This window comes from Sorex fumeus, unplaced genomic scaffold (assembly GCF_029834395.1).
Source record: "Sorex fumeus unplaced genomic scaffold, SorFum_2.1 ptg000100l, whole genome shotgun sequence".
Lineage (NCBI taxonomy): Eukaryota > Metazoa > Chordata > Mammalia > Eulipotyphla > Soricidae > Sorex > Sorex fumeus.
In genome coordinates this window covers 6,081,466-6,107,871 of record NW_026606157.1, presented here as the reverse complement: position 1 = coordinate 6,107,871, position 26,406 = coordinate 6,081,466, and the positions used below count along the sequence as shown (strand labels likewise).

Sequence of the window (26,406 nt, the reverse complement as noted above, 5' to 3'; positions counted from 1 at the left end):
TGAGAGTAGGAATCTCACTTTTTAGGTTGTAGTTATTAATTTTTGACTCATGACTCCCCATATTTTGACTGGTCCCCCTCAACCATTGTTATTGTGCCTGTTCAGACTCTTTAAAATTTGCTCAGTGATTTATCTCTAAAGTCCTCAGTGACTATTAGTTATCTATTTTTCATATTTCAAAATCTTATTAACTCTCTTTTTGTCAAACCTTCCACTCTCTTTATCCTCGTGACATCAAACCTTTTCCTTTTTGATTAGAAAATCCATTCGCTGTCATTTTGCTGATATTTGGGGAAATGAATGAAATTTGAGTTAAATGAAAAAAAGATACCTTATCCTCTCTGGTATTTCTTGTGGGATCAAAGTTTCCAGGAAAATTGGTTCTACTGCCCTGTTTCTAATCCAAATCATATTCAAGACAATCTCAAGAAACATTCAGTTATTATTTGCATTTCATTCCACCTTTTGCCAAAGATGTTTTTTCTTTGAAGATGGCATGTGTCAAAGAGTCATGAGTTTGACACAGAAATCTTTGTCCACAGTTCAGATTCATCCTCTTATGGGAATGACTGGGTAATTGTTCTAAAGAGAACATATTTTGACACTTTTTAATACATTCTATAACACAGCCAGCAATTGGGATTATTGGTAACACCCAAGCATAACACTATCTTACTGATAACTCAGAAGGGCAGATTTATTTTGGCCTTAATTTTATCTGAAAATAATATAGAAATCAACCCAACATAATTTCTAACAAATAAAAATTTGTCTGGACATATTTTTCTCTCACTTTTACAACATATAAATTACTTTCTGAGAAAGGGTATGTGGGCTTTGTGGTAATTTGCCTACAAATCACAATTGTTTGTTCTTATGATAAGAGGAAAAAGTCCTTACATTGTGTTATAACTCTGTTCTAGATTCTTCTAAGGTTCCCATCATGATAGGCAAATGTTTTGTTTTCTTTTTTTTTAGAAGTCAATGAACTCATGAAGAAATTATTGTTTTGATTCTCAGAGAAGAAATACATTTCTTATAACCAAGCCTCAGAGAATAAATTCTGAGATTTACCTTCTGTTGATTTCCGTGCCCCTCCTGAAAGGCTTATTGTATTATTTGTGCTGTGCTGAGTCTATTATTTTTCTTAGTTTTTGTTCCCACAATAATTATTTCCAGGAAGTGATCACCTTGAGAACCACAAAAGATTGATGCTAGATCATCTAAAAGGTAGATCATCACACAACCGAATGCGAGTGATAAAAGAAGTGTACATTGGGAGTCAAGGGTACATTCTCATCAGTGTTATTAATTTATGATAAGTAAGTTGTAAAAATGAAAAGACACCTTCCTTGATGTATTTGGGTTTCTAGCTTACGTGGAGCACGTGTGAAGAACACGTGAAGCTTATGTGAAGTTAATCTCTGTACCGTGTTCACAGTGTCCTCTTTGGGCTCCTTAACAGAAGTATGTTTTCCCTGTGTTCATACAGATATGAATATGAATCTACAGTTTCAGTTTCAGGCAATCTCTCCTCAAACAGTTTCTTGTGTATGGAAAATGGAACCGCGATTTTCAGACCAACAGAAGATCCATCAGGTCGTCTAATTCATTTCATTTCTTTTTGTTTAGTGAATTTGTAACCGAACACTTTCTGTTGAGGCGCTCTGGATGAGTTCTTGCGTTGGGTTTGAACAAGACCAGTGAATAATTTTCCCTCAGCATTTTGGAGTGGGTCATAAAGGGTGACATAAATCGTTAACAATAGGAGTGCCACCACTTTTATAACTGATTATACTTATTAAATTATAATTTAAAAGAATAGGAAATTGTCTTTCTGCTCCCTTCTGTTCGCTTTACCAGACACTTTCACTGTCACTGTTCTCCCTTTGTTCATCATTTTGCTTGAGCGGACCCAGTAACATCTGTTACTGTGTTTGGCATAACGAATACAGTCACAGGGAGCTTGTCAGGTTTTGCCGTGGGGGCGAGATACTCACCGTAGCTTGCTAGGCTCTCCAAGAGGGGCGGAGGAATCGAACCTGGGTTGACCAGGTCGGCCGCTTGTAAGGCAAACACCCTACCTATCACTCCAACCCAACCAGACACTATAGTTGAACAAAATTGTGCTGCTCTTTTTAGCTTTCTGAAATCTCAGACATGGCACCTGCAGCCTCTAGTCCTTCCTCTGCTGAAGCACTTGGATGATCTTTTGATAGTACTCAGTCCAGAGGGGACCCTGGACTGAGTACTATCGCTTTACCTCAACCCACAACTCCTTTGTCTGTGGTGGGAGACCTTTCTACACTGGATTCTGCTGAAGTTACAGTGAATGATGAGACTAGAGATTTTAAGGTCCGCAGGAAATCAGAGGAGACCAAATTCTTTTAGGGAGTATTGGAAAAGGTGTTTCTGAAATTTAAAGTCATAGGAACTTCCTGGGGAACTGAAGGGGAAAAAATGTTGTGTAGTGACCAAATGCTTTGCAGCTTTTGCCAAAGACCAACTGCGCTCTAATTCCCCTCCCTCCCTCCCTCCCTCCCTCCCTCCCTCCCTCCCTTCCTTCCTTCCTTCCTTCCTTCCTTCCTTCCTTCCTTCCTTCCTTCCTTCCTTCCTTCCCAAATCTGTTCTGTTCTAACTTAAAACAAGTGTCAAAGAAATAGATTCAAATCCTCCAACTTCTGCCCATCTCTTTCCTTTTCAATTTCTTTTGCCTCGGTCACCCAACCCACCCCTTTTTCGAAGTTTCTGATGTGTCAAGGATTGGGGTAGATTTCCTGATTAAAACCTAAAACCTATTTGGTGGTTACAATCTAGAGTAATCTCTATAGAGAATATGTGATCACTGTTTAGTTAAAATTTTTAAGTTCCTTTAAAGTAATTAAAGGCCTTAAAGTAATTAGAATTGTAAATTTCAGCAAGATAGATTCTTAATTAAATTATATCAATAATAAAATTTTGTAATATAATTGGGTAATATAAATTGGGATTCCATGCCAGGCTCTTTTCACTTGGAGTGCCCCAGAGGGGGGCGGGTGAGAGCCCTCCCCGCCCCAGGGGACCCAGCCCCAGCAGCCACCTCCACTACCCAATGCTCCAGGTCATTTTCCAGACTGCGCGGCCATGAACATCATAAGACACTTCCTACCCATTTTCCACAATGACCACACCATGTTTGATGGAGTTCTGAGAGTAGGCAACAAATATTATATATATATATATATATATATATATATATCGCTCCGATAGCACAGCGGGTAGGGCGTTCGCCTTACAAGCGGCCAACATGGCCGACCCGAGTTCGATTCCTCCGCCCCTCTCGGAGAGCCCGCAAGCTACCGAGAGTATTCGATATGCCAGACACAGTAACAACAAAGTCTCCAATGGAGACGTTACTGGGCCCGCTCGAGCAAATCGACGATCAACGGGAGGGCCTTTACCTTACCATATATATATATATATATATATATATATATACAGTAAAGGCCCCCCTCTGGGGCACTCCAGATGATCAACGGGAGGGCCTTTACCTTACCATATATATATATATATATATATATATACAGTAAAGGCCCTCCCGTTGATCGTCGATTTGCTCGAGCGGGCCCAGTAACGTCTCCATTGGAGACTTTGTTGTTACTGTGTCTGACATATCTAATATATGCGTCTCGGAGAGTCTAGCAAGCTACATAGAGTATCCCGCCCGCAAGGGCAGAGACTGGCAACCTCCCTGTGGCGTATTCGATATGCCGAAACCAGTAACTATAACAGGTCTCATTCCCTGACCCTGAAAGAGCCTCCAATCGTTGGGAAAGACAAGTAAGGAGAAGCTGCTAAGATCTCAGGGCTGGGACAATAGAGATGTTACTGGCACCTGCTCGAGTAGATCGACAAACAACGGAATGACAGTGACAGAATATAATAACTGTAATCAGTTCTAGGGAGAGAGTCGTGGGTGTTTTTCTTGCTACAAAGTCAGTATAGAAATATATAAGCATGAAGAGCAGTCGACTGGGTTCTTTCTGAAGGGGAAAAACATTCCTGAATTTTAGTATTTTTCAAGTGGTATAAACAGTGTCTCAAACTACCAATCTGTTGTCCCTAAGCACTGAATTGTAAGAGATGTGTTGACTTATCTGTCCCAATGCAGTAGGAATGGGCTTTAGTTTGCCACACACTTGGGATCTTTAAGTATTCTGTCAGGGTCCAGTAGTTTATCACTAATGGAATCTTTCACTTGGTTCACTTGGTAATGAAAATCAGAAATAATTCACAACAGTTTTAGAACCAAGTGTCACGGATTGGTTATTATTCAGACACTAATGCAATGTCTTTTTGTCTTTGAATGCAGAATGTGTGAAAGATGTGAAATCATTCATGTGGGTGTATGTCCTGGTAGGAAATGTTATACGTGGAATTGGCGAAACTCCGGTCATGCCTTTGGGTCTGTCCTACATAGAAGATTTTGCCAAATCTGAAAACTCTCCTTTATATATTGGTGCGTTGAAATTATATTTCTGTCGCTTTCCTAGGCAGTCAATCTCATGAGGGTGGATATTAGTTAACCGTCAGAATTCAGATATTACTAAAAGGATGAACAAAGCTGGCTACCAGTAGAAGTTTGTTGAATGGAGAAGTTATATTACAAATCAGCTTACTAGCTAACCTGATTTTTTTGCTATTAAAATACTAATAAACTTGTATGCCTGGAGTTTTCTTTGAGTCCCCTACTTTATTTATTTATTTATTTTTTGTTGCCACCTCTTAAGCAATTCAGTAAAATTTTCTCTTTAATGTCTCTTTTATTCAAAACATTTTCCACAATTTTATTTCTGTTTTTGTTCATTTATTTATAATTTAATCCACATGCCACTGTAACATTATTATGATCATTTTATCTCTGGTATTTTATCATTTCTTATAAAATTTCTTATAAATTATTATTTCTTAATTTTTAAAAAATAATGTGTTCTCTATCAGATTCATTAAAACTCCTGGCTCTTATTAAATTTTATCTCTCTCTTTTTTTGCTCAGCTCTCTACACTTGGTTTTTCTACTTAATTAAGTGTATCTTCATCATAATATCTAGTTTTTTCATAAGTTATCTTCATACCATAATTATATTTCTTGAAATTTCCTTTTCTAAAATCTACCTCTACCTCTCACAATATCTAACTTAAAATCTACTTTCTTACATTGTTTTCTAATTTGTAAAAGCTTTTAACTTATTCCTCATAAATTGCATATATTCTTTAGAAATTCCATCTGTAGTACAGAGTCATATTGTTATGAATGAAGAAATATCTTTTAAGAGCCAGAAAAGTCAGAGGGTGTGAAAAGATAGGAAGAAAAGTAGTATACAACCAAGACAGAGTAAATTATTTAGGAATCACCACCATTCCCAGTAACTTAATATTTTTTAGAGGAGTGCTGATTTTACAATAATCTTTTGTCAGTTTTTTATATTTCATCCTTTCAAATCCATTTATATAGTTATGCTGAAAGACCCAAAACACATATTTGGGCTGGAGTGATAGCACAGCGGTAGGGCGTTTGCCTTGCACACAGCCAACATGGCCGACCCGAGTTCGATTCCTCCGCCCCTCTCGGAGAGCCCGGCAAGCTACCGAGAGTATCTCGCCCTCACGGCAGAGCCTGGCAAGCTCCCCGTGACGTATTCGATATGCCAGACACAGTAACAACAAAGTCTCCAATGGAGACGTTACTGGGCCCGCTCGAGCAAATCGATGAACAACGGGAGGGCCTGTTTTTTTTTTAACAGGTCCTTGTTACAACATTATAAAACATAATTCCTTATTTAGTGGGCCTTAGAAAGTATAATGTATTAAGGTGAATACTGTTGTCCATGTTTGGATTAGTATTTAAATATGTAATTATAAATCAAGAATGTTTGTTGAATATGTAATTAAATAACTATATATCAGTTCATTATCCATAAGAGAGAAAGAACCACACTTCACAGTATGATTGTCATTGGCTTTATGCTAACTTTTTGCCAAAAACATGGGGTTCAACCATTATGTGAAGCTTTAAAAACTATGCTGAAATTCCTTTAAACCAGGGTGAAGAGATTCTGCAGTGGTGATGATATTCAATGAAATGCAGCATCTCACATATAGTTCTGGGGCATCTGAGAGATGAGAGATACGGTTTAAAGTTTGAGTATCACACGGGCTCATTAAAAATCTAGGGAAATGAGATTGCCACGAGAAGCCATATGAAGGGTAGCACTTTCACTCACTAAAATAGGAAGAAGAAAAATCATGAGTTAAGATGTCATGGCACAGGGGAGAAAGCAAAACGTGTCGAGTTTTACGGAAGCTGTAGGCAGAACACGTGGAAGGAGGACGGGCAATGTGAAATCACAAAGGATGAAGGATGAAGACAGGACCAAGATAAGCATCAAGGAGGAGGATGGGAAGGCAGAGGGTCTAGAGGCACCGGGTGGTGAGAAAGAGGATGGAGAGACTCGGAAAGAGAGAGCAAGAAAGGAGGGTTTGAGAAGCTGTACACAACCGACTTCTGTCGTGGAGAGGAGATGGAACACGCAGGGTGGAGGGAGTGCTGGGTTCAGAACGCCTCAGGGAAACGTAGGCTGAACTACCTGAATGCAACCACGGGGAAGGCAGCAACAACGGGCAAAGATGTGCGTTGAAGCAAGGATGAAAGAAACTGACCAGGCTCATGTTGGATTTTCCGGGAGAGAGATTAGGGCTCCATTTCCGTTACATGGAATTGCTTTAGAATCCCTCTGAAAGTGAGACAGTGGAAACCATCCAAAGCGTTATCTTTGCCACTAGCTGATCCACATCTGCCTGGGTTGCAACCACAGATCTTTATCTCAACCCAGCATGAAAGAGAATGAATGTTTGCAGAAAGAAACTTATCACTTATAGGTCTACCACATTGACTTTTCTCACAATATTTAAGATATTAATTAATATTTAAGATGCAATATTTAGGGCAAATATAGCCATCACATAAATAAAACTAATTCTGCCCTCAGATATATCAGGGAGTTAGAATTCTTTTGGTGGGTGTGGGGTTGTACAATCACCTGTTATTTTCCTTTATTTTTAGGGTTTATAGAAACAGGAGCTATCATTGGCCCCTTGATTGGACTTCTACTAGCGTCATTCTGTGCAAATGTTTATGTTGACACTGGATCTGTGAGTACAGGTAATTCAGTAAAATAATTATACAGTGTGTAGAGAACATGGGCATCTTTGGTATGTTTACATAGTTAAATGTTGCCTTGTTGATCTGTAGTTCAGTTAGATATCTGTAGTTCAGTTAATCTCCGCTAGATAGGCAAATTTAAGTGAAAGAGTTTAAATAATTGTCAAACAAATTTTAATCCAGTGAGCCAAAGAACAAAATAAAATTCTCCTGACTCAGTGCTCTTTTAACCAAAATGCACCCATATATTTCATTTCAAAAGATTTGAAACACTTAGATTTGAATTTCTTTAGTCAATCATTTGTGGATAATGGAATAAGCCCCCAAATTGTTTAGTAAATACTGTTTTATAATTTTTTTTACATCATAGGGTAGTCAAGCTACTTTATTACTACAATGTTGGTTTTGTGTTTGTTTGTTTTTAGTCTTTTTGCGGTACTGGGATTGAACCCAGGTTCTCATATAGACAAAGCAGTGTTATACCACAGAGCTATCCCCATGACCCCAATTGCTGCAATGTTGTAAAATTAAAAATTTTTACTTGAGTTTTATGAATGTCTGAATTAGATACATATTCTAGAACTAGCTAGTTATAATTTTAATGCTTTTCTCTTGGTCACCTGGAAATTAAATGACATTAGCTAATAAAAATATGTGTTTCTTTACAGATGATCTGACCATAACCCCCACTGATAGTCGTTGGGTTGGTGCATGGTGGTTTGGCTTTTTGATTTGTGCAGGAGTGAATGTGCTTACCGCCATTCCTTTTTTCTTTTTACCCAAAACGCTTCCAAAGGAAGGACTAAAGGAAAATGCTGAGATCACTAGAAATGATGATGAAGAGAAACAAAGAGAGATCAAGAAGGAAAAGGGTGGAATCACTAAAGGCAAATATAACGATTAAAATGCTATAGAACGTATTACTTATTTTATGTACATGTGTCTGTATTTGATGTTGACCCAGCAATGTACGAGGCGGTACTAAGATCATTTGTCATTAATAGTCAGTACTTAATAGTGTCTTTCTGTCTTGACTCTTTATGTACTCATACTTGAAAACAAATCATATAATTTGAAATTTGATTTATATTAGCATTTATATAAAATTTATCAATCTAGGCACTCCAACATTTAGTTAAATAGGCCCCATTTTCCTTAAAACTCTGCTTTACAGAAAATAAATTACTTTTAGTTATTTTAAATTTTTAATTAAAATTATTTTGTTTTTTTGCTTTTTGGATTATACCCAGCGATGCGCAGAGGTGACTCCTGACTTTGTACTCAGGAATTACTCCTGGTGGTGCTCAGGGGACCATATGGGATGCTGGGAATCAAACCTGGGTCAGCCGCATGCAAGACAAATGCCCTACCTACCTGCTGTACTATTGCTCCAGGCCTAATTTTTAAAAAATTTTAAATTAATTAAAAAAAAACTCAAACTAAGAATGAAATGAGGAAAAAGTCAAAATTTGAATGTAATTCCAAAATTGTAAAAATTATCTCTGTGTCTTATAGAGGTGAAGACAGAGAAAAAAACTTAAGTCACCATTGCCTATATTTGATATAGATATATATCAAGAATATGGGAATATTGTTACTGTGTCTGGCATATCGAATACTCTCGGTAGCTTGCCGGGCTCTCCGAGAGGGGCGGAGGAATCGAACTCGGGTCGGCCATGTTGGCCGCTTGTAAGGCAAACACCCTACCGCTGTGCTATCACTCCACTTTTGCAAACTGTTCTCCTAGTAACAAATTGTTTTTAAAAACATCATATAACACAGACTAGAGATAATAGCAAACTGTGAAATTGTTTTCCAGCCAATGCAATATATTGCATGAGACAGGGTTTTTTTTTAAATGCAGAGAAAGATCTTTAATAAAAACTTTGAGGTGTTTCTGTGGAAACCTAATCTAAGGCAATATAAGTTTTTCATTTTTAAGAACACATTCTCAAAGTTGGTCATATTGGAATGACATAAGAAAAATTTTAAAATTATGGTGACTAGATATTCTGACGGTCTGAATCAGTGTGAATTATAGCCTGAGTCATGGTATTCTTAGGTTTTATTTTGAAGATGACATGGACTGATCTTATCTCTATAGTGGAGGTAAAAATAATACTTGGCATAGAACTGTGGTATGGGGTAAAAAAGAATTGTGTATGTATTATTATGACAATAGTCACTTGTATTAGTATGATTTATGTTGCTATTTCTACCATCAGTCACAAATTATAATACCACAGGATTGTTATTACTATTATTAAAATTAGTATTAATTTGATTTTGGGCCCACACCCATAGTGCTCAGGGCATACTTCTGACTCAGCACTTACGGATAACCCCTGATGGGGCTCATGGTACCATATGTGGTGGTGGAGATGGTACCTGGGTTGGTCAGAAACAAAACAAGTGGCTTATTCACTGTAAAATTTCTCTGACTCCTACAGTATTGTTAACAACAATTAAAACTCAACTTAAACTATACTAAAATACCCTTTATACCTTATCAATCACATGGCACCAATTCAGAGCATTACAAATTCACAATTGTCACGATTATATTAACAACTTTTCAAAGGGCTCAAACAGACTGACAGAGGATTTGAACAATAGAATATTGTTTGTGGTCTGTAAGATTGACTTTCAAAACTATGAAAGAGTCTATTTGAGTGTAAAACTTAAAAAAAAGTTAGAGCACCAGAGAATTATGTTAAGAAAAAGATACCAATAAATAAATAATCAAGGTTAACTTTGAAAGCTTCTTAATCCAAACACAATTTTTAACCCTGCCATGTCCTTGATTCCAATTTTTACAGATGGATTTCTTTTCATTGCACTAATTACGTGCTTTATTCTCTTCCAGTCCATTTATGGACACCTGGTTTGGGAATGGATTTTAAACAGCTTATTTTTGTCTTTTAGAATTGGCAATGGGTTGTAAAAATTGCTCAGATGTTCCTTTAGATAGTTTATCAAGCAGACCAGAACAAAATACAGCAACTAAGTAAGTCAGGATAGAGAACATGAATGAAAGACGTGTGAAAAGAATCTTCAACCTGGAGTATACCCAGGGTGGCCAGAACCTTTCTAGAGATGTGTCACACATGTGGTTATGGGCTTCCTTGGTCCATTGAAATGGGAAATTTTAGGTAAATAATTTATATGATCCTCCGTGTATGACAAATAAATTACATCTTAAGTGGTAGGGCATATTTCAAGGACTTTATTTCCAAAGATTCCCAGGAGGCTTTAATATACATTCCGTTGTGAACCATTGGCAGAACCACAAAGACATTTTTTTCTTAAGGAGAAAAAAATGCCTGGTACTTGGTAAATTTTGTATTCTACGAATTGCAACATACATCTTTATTTTAAACATCCTGGAGGGAGAATATCAGCTTCTGAGTGTGAAATTGGTTTGACTCCAAGTCTGAGAGAACAGAGCAAGCATCTTCCTATGAGAACTCTAGAGAAAAGGCTGTTTCTAGAAATGAGAGAGAAGGGGCGCCATGTGCCTGACCTGGGCTTGACTTCTACCAACACACAGTTTCCCAAGCATTGCCAGGTGCAGCCGTGGGGATGCCAGCACCACCAGAGGGATTATCTCTGGCACCATTGGGCCCAAGAAGCATTGTGTCCTCGGGTCCTTGCATTGAACCACCAGTTGGCTGGCAGAGTCACTAGTGAGCCTACTGAATACCACTTGGGAGGAGCCTCAAGGAAAACATAACATAAAAGAGAAGGAAATGGTGTGAACACAAATAGTATTTTCTTTTTTTTTGTTACATGAAAGCCCCTCTCCCTTAAACATTGCAGTAACTTAGTCAAGTAAAACTCTTGGGGTCTGTCATCTGCCGCTGATGTTGCCCAAAAAAAAATAGAACTTTAGTTTTCAAGAAGGAATAGAGTGGAGAAAATAACTTGGAGAGGAGGTTGATAGAACAGAAAAAAAGTTGATTATAGCATTAGAAAGCGAAATGAGCTTGACATTACTCTTATTCTTTTATTTCAGATTTTTTACCATTCATGAAAAGTCTTTTATGCAACCCAGTTTACATGCTTTTTATACTAATAAGTGTGCTACAGTTCAATGCATTTGTTAATATGATTTCCTTCATGCCTAAATATCTGGAACAGCAATATGGAAAATCTTCTTCAGATGCAATCTTCCTCATTGGTATGTTTGTTCCTCACTGTTTTCCCTCTGAGTCCGTTCCACCATGAGATGGTGACCTGTGTGATGATAAGTCTGGAGAGCTCCCAACTGAAATCTGTATCTGTCAGGATAGTTCCCACTCCGGTACACGTCCCTTGTCCCTTTCTCATTTTGCTAGAAATTGGAGAAAGGATGGGGAAGGAAAGAATCCATCAAGTATTGGTTCTCTTCTTTCTCTCAGAGCGCATTTCCATGAGAATGATTCAGGGAAAGTTTGGGGGATGCATACATTAGATAATTTTTTAAAAGAATACCCCAAGAATATGGAAAGGAAATTGGAATTAATTCATTAGACGTCTTACTGCCCTTTCGGATTTTACTCCATGAGTTCCTCGTTTCAATTCTGTTAGCTTCCTGGTCCCTCTGGTGGTTTGCAGTGTCTCTGCAGCCCACACTTCCTGATCTTCCGGTGACCACCCCCTTTTCAGTGGTCCAGCCCCACTTGCAATTTTTTTTTACTGCCTTGAAAAGTAAAGATTTCCCAGGTAGTTATCATTGACTCAGCTAGAATGTCTTAGATACACTAAATCAAATTCTGTTCTACCGGATGCTCGACTACATTTGGGGGTGGAGGGTAGGGAGGAGATGTATACTGCAGGATTTGGGATCTATTTCTGGCTTTTTTCTCGAGTAACCCCCTAGTGGTGCCCATGGGACCAAATGCAGCGCTGGGGATCAAATTGAGGTTGACCACAACAAGACAAGCACCTTAGCATCTGTCCTATCCATCTCTAGAGTATATTTTAAACAAACTCTCAAAAATCTGACTCAGTGAGAAGACCCTAACACAGTAGGAATACAAGCCAGGGAAATGTCGTTTCTTTCTTTCTTTCTTTCTTTCTTTCTTTCTTTCTTTCTTTCTTTCTTTCTTTGCAGTGGAGAAAGGGGTGAGGGGATGATGAGAGCTAACAAGACATTTAAAGTCATCACTAAAGTAATTAAAGCCAAGTCAAATTCTTGACAACTAGAGTGAGAATAAACAATGGCAAAAATCATGTAAAACATCTCTCTCACACTGCCACATACGCACATATATTCACGCATACGAATATAATTCGACCCTCCTAAAAAGAAATCACTAAGTTGTTGGTTAAATAGACTTAAACACTTCCACCTTTAAACTTAGGAATAATAATGTAATGCCTCCCTACAAGAAATTTATAACCTTCTGAAGTGAAACACGTACTAGTGTTGTGAGGCATTTGAAATATTTCTATATGCAAGAGGTAATAAAATGAAATCAATATTCTACATTTCTTGGAACAGAATTGTTTCTTATATGAGGCATATTAGAGTGATACCATGTTTTCCTTTGATAAGTTACTTTATAAATACTATTTTACTTATATTTACTATATTTCATTCATAGGTATTTATAATTTACCCCCAATATGCATTGGATACATTGTTGGTGGTTTAATTATGAAGAAATTCAAGATCACTGTCAAGCAGGCTGCCCACATAGGGTGCTGGTTATCTTTAATTGAGTATCTCCTCTATTTCTTAAGTTTTCTCATGATTTGTGATAACTCTTCAGTTGCTGGTGTAACTACCTCTTATAATGGGTATGTTATTATTATTATTATTGTTATTTTAATTTTTATTAGTGAAACACCATGCATGAGGAACAGTTGTAGACTTACAAATTTTTGTGCTTGGGTTTCAGTTATACAATGATCAAATACCCACCAATGGGTATGTTATTTTTTTAAATTGAATATTATACTCTTTCAACAATTAGTAAGGTATATTCTCCAGTGAGTTTCCAGGATTAGGTTCTTTGCTAATTGGAATTAATCACTAATTAAGCAGTCGTCTTTTGCATCTTTTGTCCATAATAACTTAATGCACCAAAGATGAAGATTGAATAAAAATGTAGAGAACATATCATAGAGCTAATGTGATTTTTGACTGTGCTTGACTTTGTTACATCCCAGTAGATTTTAGCTTCCATGAAAAAAATTACCTATAGTTTTAGTTGTATTAAAATATATTATCTATAAACTTTCACCAATGGGTAAAATTGAAGTGGCCATACAATCTGAGTTGTCTTTGAATGTTCCCACAATACATCTAAATTCAGCAGAACAATTTGAATAAGTTGTATATCAAATTATAAGTAAATTTGTATACTCTATGTCATTTTATTGATATAATAGAACACTTTAAAATTCATATTTTGAGGATAAGATGTTTATAGTAAAGTTTTCATCATGATATAAATTAGAAAAATTGATTTACAGAATGTTTTTCAGGTAATAAGTTGAAATGAATTGAAAGGAGGTCAGGAAAGTGACTCCAAGGGCTGGAGCATATGCTCTGTTGTGTATCCTGGACCCACATGGTCTCCTCAGTATGGATAAGGGTCAATCCCCAAGCATACAGTGGGGAAAATCCTCCAGCCTCAATGGCCCAAAGAAACAAAACAAAAAAAAATAAAGAATATCCTAAAACGTTCCCTTTATTATTATTTCTTTACTCTTTCAAGATTTATTGTGAAAGTATGGAACAAGGCTGGTAGATGAGCTTACGTGGTGGCTTTGGTGGGACATGGGTGTGTCTGTTGGGGCTCCTGGAAGCACAGAGAGTTGGGAGGGAGGTTGTGCATCCTCGTTCCCAGAAGACCTGGAGCTTTCAGCCAAAGAACCCCCATGTACCTGAAATTTTAGATAGATTAGGTTCTCTGTGGAGCTTAGATGTGAGGCAGTGGATTCTGTCCAGAGGCATGGCATTGGCTTTGGGGTGTGAGTGTGGCTGCCAGGGCTTTGGCAAGGCAGGAGTTGTCCACCCCATCCCCCAAGATTGACCCAAAGGTTGCAGTTGGGAAAGGGTTTCCAAGAAATTTTTGTGGCATCCAGTCTTCCAACGCTGATAATATTTTATTGCATCATTTCAGGATACCACAGAAGTTATATGTGGGAGATTCTATTCTCTCTGACTGTAACATGGCTTGCAACTGCCCAACTAAAACATGGGACCCGGTGTGTGGAGAAAATGGTTTGTCCTACATGTCAGCTTGTCTTGCTGGCTGTGAGACATCAGTTGGAACAGGAATAAACATGGTAACACATCCTATTGGCCTTTTTTCCCCAGAACTTCTGTTTTATGGATCTTGTTGACAATTTCTATTACAAACTGTGCCACATTCATAAATGTAATGAAAGTCTTTCCTCAGAGTTAATTACTTTGTGAGGATGAAAAGTCATTTCCATATGCTCTACTTGGTTCATCTTGTATTTCCTAGATCTAATTTAGAAACATTAGTGTCTCAGTATATCTTCAAGTTTATAGTCATTGAGATTATTACCCAGAGAGTTTGTTTAATAAATACTCCTGGAATGTAGCTCAGTGATCAAGCACTTACTTGCCTTGTCTGTGAGAGGGCCTGGGTTTGATCACTGACCCTGCAGTCTATATCTATATGTGAATTTTAAAATAATAAAAATATTCTGGACTGGGGGCTGTTTAGGTAGTTCAAGGGAGTGAAGTGCTCGTGCCTTGCATATATGACACCCAATTGCCAGGCCTTTATGCTCCCTCTACCTCTCAGCAGTGCTTGGGGTACAAAAGGCTTGTGGTCTCCAACATCACCAGGCTGAGCAGCAATGGGGCTTTTCTTCCTTTTTTCTATGCATATGCTTGCAAGAATTCAGTGGTTTTCACTGACTCATGGCTTCTTATAACCATGAGACTAGGCATGTTTTCTTGCCTTAAACATGTCATAATACTTTACCGTTGGTTGATGATCAGTACAAAACTTTTCATTGTTAAAGTCTCAACATACATGACAATCTAAAATTGACTCCCACTTTAAAAATAAACTATACTTCTTGAAACGAAGTTGTGGCGATCTGTAAGCATCTAAATAATTCAACTGGACCTTTAGAAAAAAATGTATTTGGCACATGCAAATTTTGTTTGGCATATGCAAGTTTTGTTTGGGTTATGGCCCCTCCTGGCGGTGCTCAGGGCTTCCTCCTGGCTCTGCACTCAGACTCCGGGATCACTCCTGGAGGAGCTCGGGGGACCATATGTACACCAGATGGGGGACTGAATCCAAGTCGGCTGTGTGTGAAGAGTTACCAATTTCACTCTCTCCCTTCATTTTTCAAGGCTATGAGAATAACGTTATAGTTTCTCTTTCTTTCCCTCCCATTTTCAAGCACCCTGCAGTCAATGCCGCCCTCATCCCATCCTCCTGACCACTTGGCGCAGGGTGCGGTATCCATTTCAATCCAATCTGCCATGCAAAAAATATTAAAAATCCCCATTCAAAATTTTTCTTCCTTACAAGATCTTTTCTTTTTTGAACAGGTGTTCCAAAACTGTAGCTGCATTCGAACATCAGGAAATTCATCTGCAGTTCTTGGGCTTTGTGACAAAGGCCAGGGCTGTGCTATGATGCTCCAGTACTTTTTAATCTTGTCAGCCGTCAGCAGTTTCATCTATTCTTTATCCGCCATACCTGGTTACATGGTTCTCCTAAGGTACAGAAGTTATTTTCTTTCTCTTTCTTTAGAGGAAAAAGTCTTTTCTGTCTGATAATTTATCAAGAGAATTCTTCTCTAAGAAATCCACGGAATCCCTGATACCTTAAAGTTCAGCGCTTTTATCTATCATTTGTTAAGATTTTTTCAATTATGCATTGCTGAATTCTACAAATACAAAAATTCACTTTTTTATAGGGTTCCATGCCCATTAGTGCTTAGGGCCATTAAGGTCCTGCCTGGTGGTTATCGGAGGGCCATATTTACCACGGTTCAAACTTGGGGCCTCACACATGGTAGGTGTGTACTCTGCCACCTAAACTAGCCCCTCAGCGCAACCTTGACAAATGTTAAATTCAGCACAATAAATGTTCATCTCCTGGACTGGAGTGATAGTACAGCAGGTAGTGTGTTTCTCTTGAATGCAGTCAGTCCAGTTCAATCCCCAGCATTTCATATGGTCCCCTCAGCATTAACAGGAGTAACTCCTGAGTACAGAGCCAGGTGTAACCCCTGAGCATTGCCAGGTGTGACCAAAAAAGCCAAATAGGCAAATAAATAAATAAATGAATAAATGTTCACCTGCTGGCATTTCCCTTCATATAGTTCCATATATCTTGGGCCTCATTTAGTGAACCTCTCATTATTTAATACAAAGAGGAGCAGTTCTTCTTATAAGATGGTCACCTTGGTGATGAAGATAGTTGCCTAGCAATTATCATCTATAGTTCAACTTATGGAACAGCAGAATTGAAAGTTGTTAAAAACTCTAGTTTCACCCATTTCTATCCATAGGTTCTAAGAAAGACATTTGGTTTCTCTAAGGTCCATTTTCTTCCATGAAAAATGGGTGCAATAACAAGTACTCAACTCTATCCCAAAGTGCAAAGCTAGGATTCCAAAGCAGGCTATGGAATATCAATGTGTTCTTTCATTTAGAGCATGTTTTATGACTAGTGGAAAATCTTAATCCAGTGCTCATTTCCTAATTTATTGTCTCTCATTCGAATTCAGAGGCAGCCTCCGCTCATCATAATTTGCATTTCATAACATAGTACTCTCATGGGCTGGGATAATATTTCATTTTTATTTTAGTGTGCTTTCTACATTTCATTTTCCACTTTCTGTCACCACAGTCATCTACACGGTGATAAATCTATGCCCTTAAAAGTATTTTTTTTCTTTAAAGATAACAAGATTTAGGGAGGATCTATATACAATCTTTTTGGGAGGAAAGCTTTCTAATGGAAATAAACAAAGAGGGATGGGTAGAATACCAAGAATAAAGAGTGGTGTTGTTGGGAAAATTGTGAACCAGATAAGTAGATTTTTAAAAAAAATTTATTAGTGAAACACCATGAGGTACAGTTGTAGACTTACAAATTTTTATGCTTGGGTTTCAGTTATACAATGATTGAGTACCCATCCCTCCACCAGTGCCCATTCTCCACCATCACTAATCCAAGTATCCCTCCCACCCCCATCCCACCATCCCACCCTGCCTCTGTGGCAGGGTACTCCCTTTTGTTCTCTCTCTCCTTTTGGGTGCTGTGGTTTGCAAAAGAGAAATGATAAGTAGGCTTTGAATAGCCAAGAACTGAGCACTCAGAACACTGTCTAATGCCCAGTATGTGCACATAAAGAGTCCTCCAATCTTTTTAAATAGTAATATTTCAATCTCTACTTTCATGTAACTTGTCAATTGTTTATATTTTAGATGCATCAAGTCTGAAGAGAAGTCACTTGGTGTGGGATTACATGCATTTTCCACAAGAGTATTTGGTAAAAACTTATTTTTTCCCAAGAGTCTAGCAAACCATGATAGAGTGATAAGTTAATGAAATCTTTCTCCCAAGAAAACAGTCTACCAAATATTTAATTTGCATTAAAATGGTGCTTTGTAATCAATAGGAATATGAAATACAAGAAGACATGGAGAATATCCCGTAACTTAAAAGGGGCCTATCTGATTTTAACTCTACTTACTAGAATCTGTTTTATTAGAAAACTTACAAACACACAAATAAGTGAACAGGAAATATACTGGTAAAATTAAATGTAATTTCTTCCACACCTCAAACAAAGAAAACCAGAAACACGAATGCAGTGTATCTCCCTATCAATTACTCTCGAAGTAATGTATTCATTTGATGTCTTAACCTTTATTACCTAAAAACTTCACTATAAAAGTAATTTTCAAAATTTTATGTAAAGCTCCAGACTTATATATCTTGTTAAAAGTTGCTTTGCTAATATAAAAAAGTAAAACATTAGGAACAAAGCAATATATTCTAATTCTTCCTTTTTTGATTAATTTTTTTTCTTCCTTTAACTGCAGCTGGGATTCCTGCACCTATATATTTTGGTGCATTAGTGGACTCCACATGTTTACACTGGGGAACTTTGAAATGTGGTGAGTTAGGTGCATGCAGGATATATGATTCCATCAACTTCAGGTAAAGATGATACGTGTATGAGTGTGTGTTTGTGCGTGTTTTCATTTTTTAAAAAAATAATTTCTAAGCAGACTGTATAAAATGGAATCATTCACCACCATTTTCTCTGTCGTTTCTTCTTAAAAATTGTATTTGGCTTTATTTTTAGGATACTAAAATTATATGCCCATACCTTATTTGTAGCTAGAATGTTACATCCCTAATGTTTTCAAAGTAGTTGATAAATGCAAGCATAAGTGACTTATTTAACCTAGCCTTTCAGATTCTTATAAACTGTAAATTTATAAGATATTATTGAAGATACTGGAGCGATAGCACAGCAGTAGGGCATTTTCCTTGTGCGCAACCTGCCCAGTAGAGCCGGGTTTAGTTCCTCTGCCCCTCTCGGAGAGCCCGGCAAGCTACCGAGAGTATCTCACCCGCATATATTCAATATGCCAAACACAGTAACAACAAGTCTCAAAATGGAGACGTTACTGGGCCCACTCAAGCAAATTGATGAACAATGGGAGGACAGTGTTTGATGGTGAATGACTATATAGAAGCAAAGTTTCTTAATTACTTTATTTTCCCTGATTTAGACTAAACCTTACTAGCTTAACTACCTTATTAACATATGTTAGTCTTCCATATTAGTCTGACTTCCTTATACTTCCACTTCTGATCCCAAGAATTATCCACCATTAAAATTTGCTGACACATTAGACTTCCTGAGTCTTGCCCTCCCTGAAACACACAAACACACATACACACACATACACACACACACACACACACATTGAACTAACTCCTATGATAATGTTAACATATTGGTGAACATAACTCTCTCATTATTTTTTTGTTTTCTGGTTCCGTTTCATTGGAGGCCTGTAGTTTGCTGTAACTGGTGTTAATTTCTACTTGTAGGACAGGAAGAAAACTCACTTCTTAAAAAAAAAATTAACATTGCTTAAAATATTCTAAGATTTTATCTTCACAGTAAGAGATTAGGTTGAGAATCATAATCATAGAGGAGACCTGATTTATGTTTTAGTCAGGATACCCCTTGACCTAAAATGCCACAGGGATTCTGTGGAGGTGGGCACAGGGAAAAACCATACATAAAACAGATTTGCGTCACAGTTGAACAACCCCAAGAACTGCTAGAATAATCTGCCTAATTCTACTGTTTAAATTTTTGTTGTTAGTACTGTTAAGTTATTTAGTATTATTATTTTGGTCATTGGTTCACACTTGGCAGTGCTTACTCCTGGTTTTGTGCTCAGGGATCACTCCTGGAATCCCTCTGGGGATTACATGCAGTATCAGGGTTGAACCTGGGTCCACCGTGACAAAACAAGTGCCTTCCTTAGCTATCGCACTCTCTCTGGGGTTAATTTAATCGTATTTGAGATAAAATAATCATATTTGAAGCCGTTCTTTGTCAATTAACACAAGAGTGGCCAATGAAGTATATTTAAGGGAAAATTCACCAGAAGCTAATGTAGTTTAGACAGAAGAGGGAGACGTTAGAGATAATTTTCCAGAGCTCTTCTGCATTTCTGCATCCCACGATGGAGGAACTTTTGCTCTGCACTGTCTTTTCAAAGATGTTTGAATAATAAATGACCTTGGAAGATGGAGATCATGTTAGTCTCTAGGGAGGAGACTGATGAAGAAGATAAAGACAGTGTACACTGCAGGGGAACATTGGTATATGCATTCTTGAAGTCTGTCTAAAAGATGGAGATTTTCTAAATGCAGCGTTCTTTTTTATTTATTTATTTATTTATTTATTTTTGGGCCACACCCGGTGATGTACAGGGGTTACTCCTGGCTCTGCACTCAGGAATTACTCCTGGAGTGGTGCTCGGGAGACCATATGGGATGCTGGGAATCAAACCCGAGTGGGCTGCAAGGCAAACGCCCTACCCGCTGTGCTATTGTTCCAGCCCCATGCAGTGTCCTTTTAACTTTTGATCCATGGTCCCCAGGCACAGCACCTACCCAGGTCTCTTTGGGTGTGTCACCCCTTGGGACTTGGAAGTTAAGGAAAACCGATATGAACAGGAAGTTATGCTGACTTTTCTATGAGTTAAAAAAGTATTTTGTGGGGCTGGACAGGTAGAGCAGTGCATAGAGTGCCGGCCTTGAATGTACACATCCTGGGTTTGAGTCCCTGTACCTGATAGGTTCTCCAAGCCCAGCCAGGAATGATCCCTGAGCACAGAGCCAGGAGTGATCACTGAGCTTTGCTGGGTATGCCCCCATAAAAACCAAACCAAGCCAAAGTCCTTTATCTCTGACCAAGAACCAAAAATGTTCTGCCAGCACCTATGCAGACCAAACTGTTAGCTTAAAACCCAGGAACAACTTAGGATTATTTTAAAGTTCTTTGTGAGAAATAAAGTTAGAAATAAAGTTCTTTGTTAGAACTAGAGAACATTAGTATTTTTGTAGTTAGTTAAAACTATCAATCAGGAAAATTTTTTTTAAAAAGTCCTTATTTTTCAAAGGCACCAGGCCCAGGTGTTATTAAGGTAAGGTTTACAAATCTTCCATAAATGAATGATTCCTACATTATACAAGCTATTTCAAGAAGGGGTAAAGGAAAGAAAATTTTCCGATTCATTTCACAAAAGTAGGACAATCTTGATATTCACGTTGGACAAGTTTAGGATAAAGAATAAAGGTATGCTATGATTTTATTCAAAAACATACAAGCAAAAATCCTAAATATTTACAAATTGAATGTAAAATATACAAAAACTCACTACTAGGGTTTATTTTGGGCAGTCTCGGGTGATTAAACCTGAGAACAATTGATTAGCATAATACATCCTATTAGCATAAGAGGGGGAAATCTTGGATGTTCTGTTACTTGAGTATAGAAAAATGATTCAGTATTTTAAATATTCATAACTCAAATACTTTGTAAAGTACAAGGAGAAGAACTTTCAGAGCCTGATTAAGGTCATCTTAAAAATAAATACACAAGAGTAAATATTAAACTTCATGGTGATTCCTTGGAAGCATTCTTATTAAATACTTAACAACACTACAATATTTGTCAATATTCAATGTAAGTTGGAGGTTCTGGTTAATGTGCAAAGATAAAATTGGACCCAAGTGATAGTACTGATGTTAGGGGGTTAGCCTTGCAGGGGGCACAATTGGACTTGATCCCCAGCACCCCAGATGGTCCTCAGAACCTGCCAGAAGTGATCCTAGAGCACAAAACCTGATGTAAGTCCTGACCACCACCAGGTGTGGCACCCCACCCTGGAACTCCCTCTCTTCTCCCAAAGTTCAATAAAACACTAACAGAAAATTGGAGAATAAAATCTGCATTTTCTTAGTGAAAAGTCTCCACCAGCCTCAAACATTTCAGTAACCAGTAGAATTAGTAAGAAGGAACAGCAGATTCGCTACTAGAAGAGTGACAAGCAAAATAATGGGCCACTCTTGATTGTGTGGGAATAAAATGGAAGAGATGCAAACTCGTTCATGGTCAGCATCACTGTGGTCTAACTTTTGATTCTCCTAGATACATCTACCTCGGGCTGCCCGCAGCTCTAAGGGGATCGAGCTATGTTCCAGCCTTTCTGGTCCTTTTCATTTTGAGAAAGCGTCGTCTACCTGGTGAAGAGGCCTCTTCGGGAACGGTGCTGGAAGAAGCGACGGTTTCAGGGAAGGAAAATGATAAGCACCCACATTCCAATGACTGGAATGATGAAGAACTGAAAACGAAACTGTAATGCCTTGGCAGGTCGAAAACAGAAGACAACACAAGACAGCTAATTTGTTCTTAAAATAAATAGAGGTACTACAGGTAATGTGTTCTTATCTTTAAGAACCTCAACTTTTGTTTTTTTACTTGATTAAAAGAGAAATGTTCACTACTGATGGTATTTTTGAGACATCAATGGGACTTGAGAATTTTCACCAAGAGCAAAAACATCTCAAAATAGAATATTTAGAGTCAGCTTTACTTTTATGTGAAAGTAAGCTATTTCTTTTTTAACTCCTGCATAATAAAGGTATATTAAAAACAGTTCTGTTTCCAGGTTATTCTAAATATCTCCTGTTATTAAAAAAACTATTAAATTCCACTGAAATTCTACTTTGATTTAGAGATGGAATTTTCTTTCTGCTTGTGTGAATATTTAAATATTAAAATCTAAATATCTTATTCAAGTGTACTACATCCAATGGAAAGGAAATTTTATTCTACTAAGGAATTATTCTTTTTTTTTCTTTGTTAACTGCCTGGGTCTTTTTTATTTTCGCAGAACAGATTCACAATTCTTGAAATTAATTTAGTTATTTGGTTTCTTTCCTTGGATAAATACTTCTCAGTTTTGGCATGCCTTTATTTTCCAGATTTCATCAATATTTGTTCTCAATAATTTTGTCAGTTTTTAACTTTTTTCCCCCTTCTTTTTTTTCTTTTTCTTTTTCTATTTTTTATTAGTGAAACACCATGAGGTACAGTTGTAGACTTACAAATTTTTGTGCTTGGGCTTCCGTTATAGGATGATTGAGTACCCATCCCTCCACCAGTGCCCATTCCCCACCTCCAATGCTCCCAGCATCCCTCCCACTCCCCCTCACCCCCATCTCACTCCACCCCTGTGGCAGGGCATTCCCTTTTGTTCTCTCTCTCCTTTTGGGTGCTGTGGTTTGCGAAAGAGGCATTGAGTGGCAATCTTGTTCAGTCTATAGTCTACTTTCAGCATGCATCTCTCATCCTGGGAGGATACTCACAACACTCTTTACTTGGTGCTCCCCTCTCTATCTGAGCTTCCTTCTCCTCCAGCACGTGTGGCTGGCCTCCAAGCCATAGAGGGAACCTCCTCGTACTTATCTTGGCTATTCTTGGGTGTTAGTCTCCCATTTTGTTACTTTATATTCCCCAGATGAATGCAATCTTTCTATGTCTGTCCCTCTCTTTCTGACTCATTTTGCTTAGCATGATACTTTCCATGTAGTACCACTCGTATGTAAATTTCATGACTTCATCTTTTCTAGCAGCTACATAGTACTCCATTATGTAGATGTTCTAAAGTTTCTTTAACCAGTCATCAGTTCTCGAGCACTCGTTTTTTCATTTTTTAAATTTATTTATTAAATCACTGTGATAAAAGTTACAAAGCTTTCAGGTTTAAGTCTTGGTCATACAAAAATCAAACACCCCTATCCTCACCAGAACTTATTTTTCACCACCCAAACCCCAGATATACCCCCCTTCCCGATGTGTGTGAGGCAGATGATTTCTAGTTAACTCTCTCTCTACTTCAAATACATGCATTATTTTGACAAAAGATGCATCATTATTGTTTGGAATTCCTCCCCTACAATCAGAACTGCTGAAAAGGCATTGTGAAATAATTTGTTTTCTGTTGCTGGTTATGAAAACCATATGATGTCGCATAGCCGTGATAGAACCCACGATATTTTGGATTTCTGATATTTTATTAATTAAATCTTGGGGGATTTCTGCCAAGAGCAGATAATTATGAGATTGGTTTTTGTGCGTCTGGTGACATGGCCATGCCAGAAAGCTGCTCGTGGGGAGCAACTCATGGTTCATGAAGGACATGAAGGCCCAGCCGGTTCTGCCCCCCTTCCCATGAGGCTGCAGTTGCCCCATCACTGCTGGCTCATACCTGGCTTTCCAATAAGCTCTGAGGTGGGGCCACTGTGCTGCCAGGAGGGGTGAAAGGTGGAAGAGACAGACACCCTTTCCCTCCTGGGAAGGGTGCGTGGGCGGGCACACAGTTTTTTTTTTTTTTTTAGATTTTGGCTATTGTGAATATGCAGAAATGAACATAGAAGTGCAGATGTCATTTCGACTGTACTTTTTTGCCTCTCCTAGATATATTCCCAGGAGTGGTATTGCTGGGTCAAATGGGAGCTCAATTTCTAATTCTTTGAGGATCATCCATACTGTTTTCCAAAAGGACTGAACCAGTCGGCATTCCCACCAGCAGTGAAGGAGAGTCCCTTTCTCGCCACATCCACATCAACACCGGTTGCTTTTGTTCTTTTGGATGTGGGCCAGTCTCTGTGGTGTGAGATGATATCTCATTGTTGTTTTGATCTGCATCTCCCTGATGATTAGTGATGTTGAGCATTTTCTCATGGGCCTTTTAGCCATTCGAATTTCTTCTTTGAGAAAGTTTCGGTTCATTTCATCAACCCATTTTTTGATGGGGTTGGATGTTTTCTTCTTGTAGAGTTCAACCAGTGCTTTGTATATCCTTTATATCAACCCTTTATCAGATGGGTATTGGATAAATATCCTTTCCCATTCTGTAGATTGTCTTTGTATTCTGGTCACTGTATCTTTTGAGGTGCAGAAGCTTCTTAATTTAAGATAGTCACATTTGTTTATCTCTGTTTCTACTTGGTTGGTCAGTGGAGTGTCGTCTTTGAAGATACCATTAGCCTCAATATTCTGGAGGGTTTTGCCGACCTTGTCTTCAATGTATCTTATGGATTTTGGCCTGATGTTGAGATCTTTAATCCATTTTGATCTGACTTTTGTGCATGGTGTTAGGTCGAGGTCTAAGCCCATTTTTGGGGATGTGGTTGTCCAGTTATGCGAGCACCATTTGTTGAAGAGGCTTTCCTTGTTTCACTTCACATTTCTTGCTCCCTTATCACAGATTAGATGTTCATACATTTGGGGTTGTTTGTACAGATATTCCACCCTGTTCCATTGTTCTGCGGCCCTGACTTTGTTCCAGTACCATGGTGTTTTAATTATTACCTCTTTCTAGTAGAGTTTGAGGTTGGGGAGGGTAATACTTCCCCACGTCTTTTTCCCCAAGAATTGCTTTAGCTATTCATGGCCGTTTGTTGTTCCACATGAATTTCAGGAGTGCTTGAACTATTTCTTTGAAGAATTTCATGGGTATCCTTATAGGGATTGCATTCAATCTGTATAATGCTTCCGGGAGTATTGCCATTTTTTACGATGTTGATTCTTCCTATCCATGAGCAGGGAATATGTTTCCATTTCCTCGTGTCCTCTTTTATTTCATGGAGTAGTGTATTCTAGTTTTCGTTGTAGAGGTCCTTTACCTCTTTAGATAGGCTGATTTCGAGGTATTTGGTTTTCTGGGGCACAATTGTGAACGGGATTATTTTTTTCGTGTCACTTTCCTCTCTCTCCTTATTTGAGTATAGGAAGGCCATGGATTTTGGGGCATTGATTTTATAGTCTGCAACTTTACTGTACAAGAATATTGTTTCTACTTTGGTACATTTACACAATGGAGTACTATGTAGCTGTTAGAAAAGACAAAGTCACGAAATTTACATACAAGTGGTACTACATGGAAAGTATTATGTTAAGCAAAATGACTCAGAAAGAAAGGGATAGACAAAGAAAGATTGCATTCATCTGGGGAACATAAAGTAACAAAATAGGAAACTAACACCCAAGAATGGCCGAGATTAGTACCAGGAATTTTACTCTATGACTTGGAGGCCAACCACACATACTAGGGGAAAAGGGAGCTCAGATAAAGAGGGGAATACCAAATAAAGGTGTTGGGAGGATCCTCCCAGGATGGGAGAAGCATGCTGAAAATAGACTATAGACCAAACATGATTGCCACTCAATGTTTCTTTTGCAAACCACAACACCCAAAAGGAGAGAGAGAACAGAGGAGAATGCCCTGCCACAGAGACAGGGTGGAATGGGGGGGATGGGGGGTGGGAGGGATACTGGGATCCGTGGTGGTGGGAAATGGGCACTGGCGGAGGGATGGGTGTTTGATCATTGTATAATTGAAACCCAAGCACAAAAATGTGTAAGTCTGCAACTGTACCTCATGATGTCTCACTATTAAAAAATTTTATAATAAAAAAGAATATTGTTTCTACGAGTTTTTTGATAGAGGATTTAGGATTCTCAAGATATAGTATCATATCATCTGCAAATAGTGAGAGCTTGATTTCTTCCTTTCCTGTCTGGATGCCTTTAATGTCTTTTTCTTGCCTAATCGCTATTGCAAGTACTTCCAGTACTATGTTAAACAGAAGTAGTGATAG

General features: G+C 38.1%; 1 protein-coding gene across 2 annotated transcripts in view; it reads left to right on the top strand.

Annotated features, from left to right (window-relative positions):
* The window catches only part of SLCO1A2 (solute carrier organic anion transporter family member 1A2), a 40,790-nt gene extending 18,394 nt beyond the window's left edge, over positions 1-22,396 (top strand). For both annotated transcript variants that reach the window (XM_056134581.1, XM_056134582.1), the window contains exons 5-15: positions 1,493-1,599; positions 4,352-4,498; positions 7,103-7,201; positions 7,870-8,088; positions 11,217-11,381; positions 12,790-12,985; positions 14,317-14,482; positions 15,735-15,907; positions 17,625-17,689; positions 18,246-18,363; positions 21,890-22,396. In XM_056134581.1, coding sequence (XP_055990556.1) covers positions 1,493-1,599; positions 4,352-4,498; positions 7,103-7,201; positions 7,870-8,088; positions 11,217-11,381; positions 12,790-12,985; positions 14,317-14,482; positions 15,735-15,907; positions 17,625-17,689; positions 18,246-18,363; positions 21,890-22,100 — 1,666 coding nt within the window. In that variant the 3' untranslated portion in view covers positions 22,101-22,396. The remainder of the gene's footprint in view (positions 1-1,492; positions 1,600-4,351; positions 4,499-7,102; positions 7,202-7,869; positions 8,089-11,216; positions 11,382-12,789; positions 12,986-14,316; positions 14,483-15,734; positions 15,908-17,624; positions 17,690-18,245; positions 18,364-21,889) is intronic.
* Positions 22,397-26,406: the final 4,010 nt, after the last annotated feature.